The 14,367-nt window shown below is 35.9% G+C and overlaps 1 protein-coding gene across 5 annotated transcripts in view; it reads right to left on the bottom strand.

The window, feature by feature from the left end:
* LOC134754820 (maternal protein pumilio) overlaps window positions 1-14,367 on the bottom strand; it is a 528,457-nt gene that overhangs the window by 386,373 nt on the left and 127,717 nt on the right. For all 5 annotated transcript variants that reach the window (XM_063691211.1, XM_063691209.1, XM_063691208.1 and 2 more), the window contains one exon: window positions 4,506-4,578. In XM_063691211.1, the coding sequence (XP_063547281.1) occupies window positions 4,506-4,578 (73 nt within the window). The remainder of the gene's footprint in view (window positions 1-4,505; window positions 4,579-14,367) is intronic.

The raw sequence follows: 14,367 nt of genomic DNA on the forward strand, positions 1-14,367 counted from the left end.
TTGAAGTTCCCTATGTGATAACGTCTTGTGTGTTCGAGGGCCGTAAATCGCATACAGGAAGAAAAGAAAATACGCACGAACCGGTAACCTTTAATCTGTGAGTTTTGTTCAATTTCGAACAAATTAATTTATAGGAACTGACCCTAAACATTGAAATCGATATGTTTTTTATGTAATTATTACTTGCATTCAAGTCTGTATAGATTTTTGCATATATTTTCGAAATTTTCTGCTAACTATAAAAGGTTATATTTTGGCATAGTGATGTACTGTGTATTTATCGACCTCAGATCAATAACCTATCGACATTTATAGCTTTCTTATAGTTTGGCCCAGGACTGTCTCATTTTAATTGATGAGTACAGTCAAGGGCATAAATATATATACATTCCCAACGTCTCAAAAATATGTGTACGCTCTTACACCTTAGACAATAAAGTCGTGTTCACATATTTTGAGCTATTTGTTAGGATCGATATTTTTGCCTTCGACTGTACCTATAATTTTCTTTGTTCTTACTTACTGACAGATTGTGTTTGCCAGACTATAGTATAATACTAAAAACCGGTGCGGACCAAGGGTACCGTACTTCTTAGTATTTGTTGCTATAGCGGCAACAGAAATACATCATCTGTGAAAATTTCAACTGTCTAGCTATCACGGTTCATGAGATCCAGCCTGGTGACAGACAGACGGACAGACGAGTTCCGTACCCAAAGGGTAAAATCGGGACCCAATTACTAAGACTTCGCTGTCCGTCTGTCTGTCTGTCACCAGGAGTCGTAGCACGGTACGCTTATCACCATGCCTGTCACGTTCTAACAAGTATGTGAGTGCGAAAGTGACGAACTTAGTGATAGGGGAAACCATGCTGCGCGGGCAGGGGTCGTAGCACGGTACGCTTATCACCATGCCTGTCACGTTCTAACAAGTATGTGAGTGCGAAAGTGACGGAATTAGTGATAGGGGAACCATGCTGCGCGGGCAGGCTGCAACTCATGAACCGTGATAGCTAGACAGTTGAAATTTTCATAGATGATGGATTTCTGTTGCCGCTATAACAACAAATACTAAAAAGTACGGAACCCTCGATGCGCGAGTCCGACTCGCACTTGGCCGGTTTTCGTTACATTGCGAATGCTAAATATTGTACGTTTATGATTTGATACTGTTTTCGTTGAAGAAAATAATTTTAATTACTTACATCCTAATTATTCTTTTTCTACTCGTATGTAATCTGTGTATTTTAACTTCATATGCAACACTACAACCTTACTCTTTTCCACATTGGATAGTCTATGGCACTTCCGACTCAAGCATAAGAATTTTATCGATACGGTTTAGTCACTTATAAAAACTTTGAAATAGAACTTCATATATTTCGATAAAATATTTCTTGTTTAAGGAGACTCGATTCAATGCAAATTAGCCTACTCAAACACGCTGCTGCGTCGCGTCTGCTTTGTGATTGGTTGGCCAACAATAGCAACATCCACACCCTACGAAATCCGCTTAGCGTTGCTACCATAGGTGGCCAAAATCGAGAAAAAACTGTCTCTAAAATTGAATTTAGCAAGGAGTAGGTACATGTAAGATAATAAGCTGGAAACTCGTATACACCTTCGTTATGACGTATTAAAAAGGTTCTCTTAAAAATCTACGCATAGATCGTGTGCGCGTCAGAAGTTATTCAAGGTCAAATGTCATACAAATCGGTTTTTCGCGGATATCAAAATTTCTATAGCTCCGATGTTATTTACATGCAGGGAAGAGTCGTAGAGCATAAAATTTGCGAAAATTAGGTACCAAAAATGTTTTTATGTGATTAGTCGTTTTCAAAATATACGGCAAAGAAGGCGCAACGGCCAGCCAAACGCACTATGACACAAGCTTAGCTGGTAATCTCTGTGAATACCACATTCTATTAAGTATTTAAATCGTTAAAATGACACTTGTGGATCATACATAGATTTTAAACCAAAAGTTGCCTCTCCTGTGGACATTAGTTAACAAAATATTTATCAGTACGGTTTTTACTCACTGTTATTTTTGGTTGCTTTTGGCGACATGTTTCGGATTCTTTGGGAATCCATCCTCAGGCACGAGTGTCCGCCCATCAGCGCGTGCGCAACGAGCGACGAGGCGGGCGGCGCGGGCAGTGCACGACGTACAACCGCCGCAGACACTCGTGCCGTGAGGATGGATTCCCAAAGAATCCGAAACATGTCGCCAAAAGCGACTAAAAATAACAGCGAGTAAAAACCGTACTGATAAATATTTTGAAATATGTCTCACGATAGTTTAAGTGCGATTAGTTAACAGCTTGTGTGCATATATGTAATGATTTTATGACAAAGTTTAATATAAGAAGGGTATCCCTTTACACAGGTTTAATCAGGAAATTAAGCTTTATAGCCTATAACTTTAGGCATTTCTACAGGAAAGAGGTACATTTTAAGTAATAATAATACAAAAAGATGTTTTCACAAGCTTTTATTTGTGGTATTTTCTATAAAACGGGACCTTATTGTCCATGGCGCTTACGCCATTATTAACGATGCTCCGATATAAATACAATGCCGCGCGACGCTGTGCGGCGTAAGCGCCATCGAAAATACGGTCCCTTTTCATAGAAAATGCCCCATTTAAATCCCGATGTTCGTATCTAACTATGAAACTTGGCTACAAAATTTGCCCACCATCTCTCGGCTACTTAAGGCCGTTCCATCGGTTTGCCGCTGTCTCTGTCACATTTCGCAAGAAGGAACGGGAAAGATCATGCGCGCCAAGTGTAAATTTTCATCGAATTTTGTCGATTTATATTTATTTTAAAAACGTTACCTTACAATATCGAAATTCGAAAGCTATGAAATTACTATTTAAGTTAAGATTGTCTCGAGTAAAGTTTGATTAAAAGTCCGAGTTAGAGGTTACTTTGGGAATTAATTATATCGAGCGAAGTGTCATATTTCGTGTATCGGAAGCTATTTATAATATAGTCAAGAACGACATATATTTTTTCCACGTCTACGAATATCAACGCCTCTTAGAAAAACATGATCATATAAGGAGATTTTTCGCCTTCTGGCTCAGGGAACCGCCTTAATGGTTTCAGATTGAGCTAAAATTTGGCATACATTATTAAAGAACGATGACAATGTAATAACATCGAGCTGATCTGTTGATGGGAACCTTAGATGGCCATAGGAACTCAGTGTACGATCGATTTCAATAATAACCTGTAAGTACGCCGTACGTATATAGGTACTTACCTGGACACAAGCGGTTACTTATATTCTACAGGACAGACAACTTTTAAAAGCCGTATATGATCAATAAAAGATTATTAAATAACTTTATATAAGGTATTATTCGCCGATATTAACGATTGACCTTGCCTCATAGTACGTATGTCCGATCACTATATTTTTGTGCCCTATATCTTGAAAACGTCTCATATCATGAAAAATTATTTGATACCTAACGTCGTAAATTTTATGCTCTTTCCTACATGTAAATAACATCGGAGCTATAGAATTTTTGATATCCACGAAAAACTGATTTGTATGCTATTGACCTTGAATAACTTCTGACGCGCACATGATCTATGCGTAGATTTTTAAGAGAACCTTTAATATGTCATAACGAAAGTGTATACGAGTTTCCAGCTTATTATCTCTCATTCCGATGTTGACCCCCTTTTTAGGCTTAAAATGACTGACCCATTTATTGGTTCGAGCGCAACGAGGACTAACAGAGTCGAGGATAAAAATGGACATTTATGCCTGAGTTATACACACTGCTTTTCACTTTTATTGTGAGTAAAATATACAAAAATATCCAATATTTTAGTTTATTTTACCGTATTTATTCAAGACTAAAGAAAATTGTACTTGGGCCGATCGGAGGCGCGGAGCACAACGGTCGGGAGCGCGCCGGCAGGGCTGGCAGTTTGTATGGCAGATTTTGGACTTTATTGCTAAGTCAATAAGGGTCGTAATAGACTATTTTACTTTATGCTCTATATTATAGTATATAACATAATAAGCAACTTTATGTCGTCTACGCACGACTTAGTCGAACTTTACGAGCATGACAAGTTAACATTTTTAGAGTTTGGGATTGTTGAAAAAATTACAAATAGGCGGTGGAAACAATTTTACACATATATTTTTCTGTGAACAAGAAAAAATGCTAACTGATGTACCTACTTTTCCTGCCAAGTGTAGTGATGTCTTTACGAAGGTAGAAACTAGAGAGGGTTGATAATATCCTTTTTTACAACAAGTTTCGACGGCCGATACCTTTATACTGAGTACACATATTGGACCAACGTAGGAAAAACTCAGCAACGTCCCTTAGATTGGCCTACGTTGGCCTAATATGTGTACTCGGCATCAAACGAAGCACTCCACTCTTTTTTTCATTTTGTCATATAGTAAGCTTTTTTTAGAATCCCAAGAACGAATGTAACGGTATCGTATTATAAAACTAACGTTACGTACCAGGGTGAATCTGAGGATGTTGTGGATGCGGCAAACCCTGCAGTGGTGCTACTCCCAACATCCCAGGATGGTGCTGCAACATAACTTACATTGTATTGAAGCAATAGTACATTACTACTACAGAGGCCATGAAGTAAGGGGTCGCCGGCCGAATAGAATAGACCGGCAACCCCTTTTCACACCGTGCTAAGTATATAGTGCTTTTCTCAAACATGCAATGGAATATATAATAAAAACCACGAATTTTATTTATAGATAATTTTTTAAGAAAAAAAAACCGACTTCAATGGGGGATGCCGCTGAAAGTTCACTTATTGCTGATGGTGCACTCTTAGATTCCAGACAATGAAATGAAAAAGACAGCATCTTTTGCCTAATAATGTAGAAAAGGAGGTAAAACAGCTAACGGCTGTACCAAGAACACGCACTGTGTCCTTAAGTCTCCCATAGTTCGCGCTCTTCAACTGCTTAACGCGCTCCTCGCATCAGCACCGGAATGTGATGTTTTTGCAAGTGACTGGTCTATTGTCTGTAGGGAGTGTATGAAGTTCTGTGAGGCGATGGATAAACGTGAGTCGTCTGTTATATATTAGATTTATATTTTTAAATGTCTCTGTTATATAATTGATTAATGATTACATAATTGTATACACTTTATATAAATTCCACAGTGAAATGGTTTTAACTGTCATACTGTGTAATTTGTTGAATAAAAAAAAAAAAAAAATACTTTTCTAGTAGCATTTCGTTTCTGTAAGGGTCGCAGTTCTAACCAAACCTAAGCTACTTTTCTGATAGCATTTCGTTTCTGTAAGGGTCACAGCTCTAACCTAACCTACTTTTCTGATAGCAGTTCTGTTCTGTGAGAATCACAGTTCAAAACCCAACAACCCACCTAACCCACTTTTCTAGTAGCATTTCCGGGTCCGGATCAGAGTCCGGGTCCGTGTCCGGCTGTCCGGGTCCAAGTTTAGGTCAGAGTTCGGTCCGGGTCCGAGTTGGGGTCCATGTTCAGACCCGGGTCCGGGTCAGAGTCCGGGTCCAAGTTTAGGTCTGGACGTCCATAAGGAAGAGAACAAATCGCCAAACGTGAACTATGTGTCATTAAAGAGTTCCATTCTGATCATTATCAGCAGATTTCATTTCATCAAATGTCACTTTTTTAAATGTAAATGCTGGATTTGTTGATAAAAAAACAAAAATCACTATATGTATGCGTTTCACATTTGAGGAGTTCCCTCGGTTTCTCGTGGGTCTCATCATCAAAACTCGAGCTTGACAAAAATATGTCTTAAAAACTTAAGTTGCTTAACAAACATAAAGAAGAGGACAAATCGCCAAACGTAAACTATGCGTCATTAAAGAGTTTCCATTCTGATCACCATCAGCAGTTCCACTTCATCAAATGTCACTTTTTAAAATGGAAGTGCTGGATTTGTTTATAAAAATACAAAAATCACTATATGTATGCCTTTCACATTCGAGGAGTTCCCTCGATTCCTCATGGATCCCATCATCAGAACTCGAGCTTGACAAAAATGTTTCTTGAAAACCTAACTGCTTAAGGTGGTTCGATTTTCATACAAAATTCAATCGGCTTTAATTAAGGCACTACACAATATTACTCCGCAAATATTTGCTCATTTATCTACTTTCGAATATTCGTTTGCGCTAAATTAATAGAAAAACTTTGTTTCATACAGAAATCATACATAAATCAACGTAATCTTTTCATCAATTTTTCTCAAACATGCTATGTAATATTGATATTACGTTCTTTATATTAGGCTGGGAAGTATCACGACTCCGGCGCGCCTAGACGAGGGGCCTGTAATGAAATTTCATACAAAGTTGCAGGCCTAGGCCGGGAAGTGGCTCTTTTTTAATTTCCATTTCACATATATTTGTGACACAGCATCATGGCATTCAGCCAAAAAAAAAACTATAACCAATATTTGCTTATGGTACCATTTAAAAAAAAACAATAAACGATAATTAATATATTTTGCAGTTTTATTTGTATCGAATTTACAAAAATATATAAATAAAACATTATTAACAAATTCCAATAATATTGAATTGCAAATTTACCTACAAATACAGATTTAAAATATAGTTGGTCAAACCAGTTTGTCAGTAAAAAAGAACAAAAAAACTATACTCATCCTTTTCTTTTGGGTGCTAGTACCAGTGTAAGACAAAGATAGTATGATTATCTCTGTCTATGTTTGAAATGAGACAGTCCTTTGATAAACTATATTTCATTTAAATATTAGCGGTAAAAATGTCTACTCAAACACGCGTTGGTGTTTTTTTAATCGTTTTGGAGGTAAAGTTGAACATTTTTCATTGTGTATCTGTAATTCTATTTTTTTGGATTTATTGTGCGTTGTTTATTGTATAATATGAGTTCCGACGAAAATATTAAATGAATACCTGTTAATTATACTCCATGTTTAAGGCAACGATGTATGTGAAGCATAATATCAACATAAAAAACGATGTAATCTTAGTTATGTGGCTACTAACACTACAGTCAGAAGGATGCAAGGCGCAAAATCAAAGATACATAAATATACCTTTGAACATTTGTGTAATAAATTGATTAACTACATGTGTAAAATATACGACACGTGTGATAAAGATAGGTACAGGTGGTAGTTATATTTTGTGCCTAGTTTACTTTTAGTTTCTTTAGAATTAAAACTTTGATTTCGTGGAGATTTCTTTATTTATTTCATTGCATGTTTGAGAAAAGCACTATACATACATCGGCGTGAAAAGGGGTTGTCGGCCTCATAACTATCCGGCCTCACTACGTTCGGCCGTATATATGCATTCGGCCGGCAACCCCTTACTTCCCGGCCTCTGTAGTAATGTACTATTACGTATGTGTTGTGTCACAAATGTCGTGTACAAATACGTTGCGTGCGGCGTTGCCGCTCTATGACGTTCGCGACATTCCCTGGCCGATCTGGCAGGATTTGCAGTGCCGTCATGTTTAGTGAATTTTTTGTTGACAGTGTTGACACTCACATAGGGGTCATGTTTATTGCGACTTATCAATTTGTTTGTGTAAATTGAAAATGATAGCAACGTCTAAATCAAGTTACAAAAATCATCGGTATTCTGGTCCGCGAAAATCCAGGAAAATTCAGACTCAATTGAAGCTGAATTCATGATGGTGATGTTTCGTAAGGTACAGTTTCACTCAATGTGTCACTAACTCTAGGTTTTTTTAGGTATTGTGCAAAATGAAGAGGCATTATTGGAAATAAAATGTTTTCCTTCATTAGCCAGAAAAAATCAGGACATCCTCACTGCAATAAAATAGAAACTTTCCTGGGGTTGAAAATGACGGAATTTTGTATATGAATGAAAATAGTATTTTATACAATCGTGATATAATAGAGAGCTTTTCAGTCGAGTACCGTGTTGTGTGTTAAGTTAAGGTACGAGATTGAAAAGCTTGATTGTGTGTGTGTGTGTGTGTGCGTGCGTGCGTGCGTGCGTGCGTGCGTGTGTGTGTGTGTGTGTGTGTGTATGAAAAAAATGAAAATGAAAATGAAAAAATATTTATTTAAGATAAGTAGGTACAATAAACTTATTAAGTAACCTATATTTACAGACTTATTCACTAATTTACTATGTAAGAAACTTATCTTAACATGCTATGCAAACTCGGTATCGGTGGTCCCCGCACTAGGCAAGCCTGTATTGCGGAGGCCAGTACTCGGTGTGGTACAGATAGGGTAAGGTCGGTTGACACAACAGTCAAGTGAAAAAAAAAAAAAAAAAAAACTAGTGTTTTGGAAAACATGTAGGAGAAAAACAAAAATTATAAAACAAATAGAAATAATTAAATGTGGGCTACGAAATACTTACGGCAAAATACTAAACATGTTACTATTAACTTTTAACTACAAACAAAAGGTTAAAGAAGCATAGGGGAATTAAAATTAAAGTAGATAATTAATAACCAAGTTCCAATTTAGTAAAATTACTTTAGTAACTCCTCCGTTTCGTCGTACGACAATCCGGTCAGCCAGTTTTTCAAGAGCCGTTTCACCTCATAAACTGAGCTGTCCTTAATTTGACACTTTTCACGACTCTGTTGTAAATAAAACTTGAGATGTATGGGTCAAAACGACTAGCAAAAACGCTCTCTACTTCTGGCGTTTGTGTACGATACACTCTTTTTTGGAGCATAAGTGCATAGTCATTAGAAGTCAATAGAGATTTGTATATATATGTGCGTGCGTGCGTGCGTGCGTGTGTGTGTGTGTGTGTGTGTGTGTGTGTGTGTGTGTGTGTGTGTGTGTGTGTGTGTGTGTGTGTGTGTGTGTGTGTGTGTGTGTGTGTGCGTGTGTGTGTGTGTTACCTTTCATTCGATCAACTCGAATATAAAAAAAAATGAAAAGTACGGAACCCTCGGTGCGCGAGTCCGGCTCGCACTTGGCCGGTTTTTTAAACTAGTCGCTCTGATTGGCCGTAACCATGCCGTAACACTGTCACTTGAAAGGACATGACAATCAAAACTGTCTCTTAGTAGACAGTTTCATAGACATAGTATATACAAGTAGTTATAGACGCGCGCCACCGAGCGACCGCACGGTGGGCTGGATGGCTCGAAAAGAGGACATTCGCACTTTTTTCAGAAAATCATTTTTTGAAAAATGCTATCCAATAGAGAATTATATGAGGAACAATAAATGTGGTATACATTTTTGCGAAATAAGGCATATTGACAGCAGAAAAAAATAAAGTCTGTTTTTTTTTGTATGGAACCCAAAAATAGGTATCTTGTTTCTCAGAAACTATTAGAGGTCCCGTCTTCTACCTTTCAAGACTTTGTTTTTCTACTTTTATAGAGTAAGAAACGATAAGCAGATTTTCTATTCAGGTGCTGTTTTTTTTTTTTTTAGTCCAGTAAAAGTTAACACATTTTCGATTTTTTCGTTTATGTCTTTTTTGGGTTTTTACATTATATTTCGATAGTTAAAAGTAAAAATGATAATAACACATAGTATATGTAACGTTTATTAAGTTATAAAAAAATCCTAAGTACATTTTTTACATTTTTCATACAACTAAAAAGAAATAATCGAATGTTTTACAATAGACACATGTCATTTAAAATAAACAATAAACAACAAAAAGTAATATGGTTATGGTATAATAATTACGATACATAAATAACATTTCTTAAAAAAATACATATACCTAAATACAAAAATTACTACACTTAGTGAAAAAGTTATTCATTGGTATTTTCTAACATTTCAAAAAGATTATATTCATGGTCGCCGCTCGTATTATTTTCTATAATTAGTAATTCTAAAGCTTCGGGTGAGAGTTTTTTAGCTTTCTTAGTTAGTCGTGGCCTTAGAAGAGTTATTTGTGGATCAGAAGATATAAGAAAGTTGTGCAAAATATCTTCATTCGTCATGGTTCTGCTACATTTTCTAGCATGGTGTTCTCTCACATTGCGAAAATCTTTATTCCTCGCTTCTGATGCTTCTTCTGATAATTTTCCAATTGGTAACATGCCGAAATGCTTAATTATGTCAGCCCCATGTATTAAAAGCTTGTGTACGCTAGATGGCATATAATACCACGCGTATAACTCTTCACTTGTACACAAAACTGCAGTTTCACGACAATAGTCAGAAAATTTTGTTATATTTACATGTTCTCCAGAAGCAATCACTTGCAAAATTACATGAAATCGTTGAATCACATTGACATCGATTCCCGTAATACGGGCTGTGATTTCAGGGTTGGAGAAGAAGCGTCTGGCAGTGTTACCATCGTTTGTTGTTCCAGCTCCTTGCTTAACGACATCAATTAGTAATCCCAGTTCAGATTTAAATTCGTCTTGAATCCGTTTCTTCGCTTGTTCCTTCAAAATCTTGTTCTCTTTTGCTGCGGTCCATTACTTGAATTGCAATCTGTAAGCTAAAAAAAATAATGTTATTACCAAATGACTCAAAGTAAAGAGTGTAAAGCAAAAAATACGTTTATAATAAAAAAGTTAAATTACCTATATGAAGTAAGTATTCCATACACCTAATCCAGGCATGTAATGACGACAACCCATATTGTAACATATCCTCTCTGATAATTTTTTTACTTAAATCATCAATTTTATTCATTTCCGTTGGTTTAGCACGGCAAATATCACATGAAGCTGTTGAAGTTTCTGACAGATATGAAGAAATTTTCCCATCAATCATTGTCAAGTGAAGCTCGTGTTCTACTTTCGTAGAAGATTCAGTAATTTCAGTATACACAAAAGGGCATCTATTTCCGCCTGTGTTTCGGATTTATATTTTTCAACCATGCTTTTTGTTTCCTTTGTAAACTGAAACATAATTGGACGACAAAACCCAGTTGATGATGGTCTATCATTCTCCCATACAGTTTCACCATCACATGTTAACTTAAGTGGTACTAAACTAGCCATAAAAACGCTTGACACATCAAATTCACTTTGCGTTTTCATTTTGTAGTTGCTTTGTGCAGAAGCTCCATCAAAACCCCATTTACTCTGCAGCTTTCAAAACTTTCTTTTCGTATTCACCTCCAATCGCCTTCAAAAGCCTTTTGGCAGTTAAATCTAATAAAGCTTGTAATTTTATTCTGGCACCATCTTCAGTTATAACAACATTTTCATTCGAAGGGTAGCACATTTGTTTTTCGTTCTGAATGGCAAAATATGATGTATATAAATTTACTCCTTGGTCACTCGCTACATCACGTAAATTAATATACTGCCACTTAGTAAGTTTCAATGAAGTCATTAAGGCTAAAGCTTTCTCTGGTGATAGTAACTTATTCATTTTTTGTTTGTGTATGTAGTCATCTACATTTTTTATGTCTTCTGGGTGATGCAGCAAATAATCAATAATCTTGTTTAAACTCGCGTGGCCACCCTGCTTTAATTGTTTACAGTTAGCTGCACTCACTTCTTCGGGCGATAAGGATTTGCTTATCCGCTCTAATCGTCTTCTCTTCTGTCTCGTCGAAAGGTCTTCAAAAGTTTTCCGTGAAGATGAAGGTGTTGCGGGATCAAATGAAGATTCCACAATGTTTTTATTTGGTGGAACATTTTCAGCGTCATCGTCATCATCATCCTCTTGAAAGTTTTCGGCCACCGACAAATCACCTTTTGGCCAACATATGGCCCTGCTTAGCCATTCCCTGTTATTCTTCATAAAATCGCCACGAATGCGATTAGACTTTCTCCATCTTGGATATTTGAGCAGTACCTTTGACAAAACTTCACATATAACTGTTCATGTTCTTCAGATAAGTTTAATGTCACCTTCAAGTATCCATATAACTTTGTATTGTCCGATAAAGATCCAATATTATTCAACACGTTAAACAAATCAATATTGTTAACAAGACTTTCCATTATTATTAGTATAGTCAATTCCGTACTAACTGAGAAACGATAACCGAGTATTGTTTTCGAGAAACTAATTTATGTGTTAAGTATATCACCCTTTTATTATAATTTTAGCTTATCCCCACTTAAGTGAAACGTAATCTGGGGTTCACCCTTAATATAAAACTCATTAATGTTAGGTAAGAAACTACTACCTAATAGTGTAAATCACTAATTAATAGGAGCATCGCTACATGGTGATAATCTCATCAATTAGCGATGAGCATCGAGGGGCATTAGCAATGACATCATTAGTTAACTGAACTCTTCTAAATTAAGTATTATGCATATTGTTTATCAGTTAAACAATTGTAGTAGATTAACACGCATTTACAATACAATAATCTTTAACTAAAGACATTATAAGATATATGTTTATGCAATAATTAAGTGGTGGCCTATTAGTTAAATCGTTATTTTAAATGAGTCTTATTTGACCATATTGTAAAATATAATTAACATTTTATGATTCATTTTGTTTTTGCGAATAATAATTGTTTCAAGATAAAAGAATACTCACTATTTCGTCTTCCATAAAATGATTGAGTTGTAAATAACTAACAACAAATTTGAACCAAAATCAACTGTTTCCCAAAAAAAAAAGTAAAAATCGTCGCATCTGTAACTTGTTATTCATATTATAGAATTAAACTATCAAAAAATATTGTGGCATCCCAAAAAAGAAATAAACGAAAAAATCGAAAATGTGTTAACTTTTACTGGACTAAAAAAAAACAGCACCTGAATAGAAAATCTGCTTATCGTTTCTTACTCTATAAAAGTAGAAAAACAAAGTCTTGAAAGGTAGAAGACGGGACCTCTAATAGTTTCTGAGAAACAAGATACCTATTTTTGGGTCCCATACAAAAAACAGACTTTATTTTTTTCTGCTGTCAATATGCCTTATTTCGCAAAAATGTATACCACATTTATTGTTCCTCATATAATTCTCTATTGGATAGCATTTTTAAAAAAATGATTTTCTGAAAAAAGTGCGAATGTCCTCTTTTCGAGCCATCCAGCCCACCGTGACCGGGGGTAAAAGAAAGAATATTCATATAAAATTGGGCAGCATAGGATTTTTTCTCTTTTACTCTTATAAATTTCGGTATTTCGCCTTCGCCTCCTACCTATGATGCCACCCGGTCGGTGATAAGGACAAAGCATAGCACTATTTTCTCTTTCCTCTTATAGGAATCGCAGTAAGACTATCTTTCTCTATCAAAGAGTGTCAGGCCCTTGGTTTCATGCAATATATAGTTGGTCAAACCAAATTGTCAGTAAATAAGAACAAAAAAAACTATACTCCTCCTTTTCTTTCAGGTGCTAGTACTAGTGTAATACAAAGCGAGAATAACTCTTTCTGTCTATATTTGAAATGAGACAGTCCTTTGACATAATATAGAACATGTTTTATAGCTGGTCAAGCAAATCTTGTCAGTACAAAAAGACGGCAAATTTAAAAAATGTAGGCGCGAAGGGATATCGTCCCATAGAAAATATGAATTTTTTTACTGACAAGATTATATATTATATATTTTTGTACGATAATTTACTATTTTATTTTTAAGTGAATAATGGAATACATAATTTATTGATGGACATGTACGTTTGTCGCACGCATTTAATAGTTATTAACGATACAAGCGCGATATTCGCAATTGTTTTAAATCGACACCAGTTGCGAAACTTGCGAAATTAGCCTTTCGTACGTGTATCGTACAACGTTTTATAGTGTATATGGCCCATTAAATTTCCGACATAGTTACGTAATGTGCTTGTTATAGCACAGGGTGTCGTAATGGAGCACCAGATGTACTGTAAAGGCAATTAAGATCCAGGAATAATTCATGCGTGTATTTGTTTTTGAATTCTTAATTCAAATAGTTTGATACTATGGAAGGTTTTTTTTAAATAATTGTGCGAGATTTAAAAGCAACCGACAAGGCGGCCCACGTACATGTACTGTAAGCTTTAAGCTTTCTATAAATAGAAACACGAGGCGAAGTTCACAAAATAAGTTGTATAAGAAACTTTACTGTACATATGGTGCTACTTTCTCGCACTAGCGGGTAGAGAGCATTTTATGTGCATATGTCGAAAGTTTAATGGGCCATATTTGTACTGTAAAACGTTGTACGATAAAACGCAACGGTATTCGCAACTCGTGTCGATTTAAAACACTCCCTGCGGTCGTGTTTTAATTTATCGCCACTCGTTTCGAATTATCTACGCACATATCGTTAGTGCTCTAAGATGCGTTCAGAAACCGTAGGAAATGACCAGCATTATTACAACCAATTTTACTATAAGAACTTTCTTATCTGCGGTAGTAGGTAAAATCTGTACTTTAATGTTATTACATTATAGATTTTTGTAAGGTTATGAGTTTAAATTTGGAACAGCTGT

The sequence above is a fragment of the Cydia strobilella genome, chromosome Z (genome assembly GCF_947568885.1).
Source record: "Cydia strobilella chromosome Z, ilCydStro3.1, whole genome shotgun sequence".
Classification (NCBI taxonomy): Eukaryota; Metazoa; Arthropoda; class Insecta; order Lepidoptera; family Tortricidae; genus Cydia; species Cydia strobilella.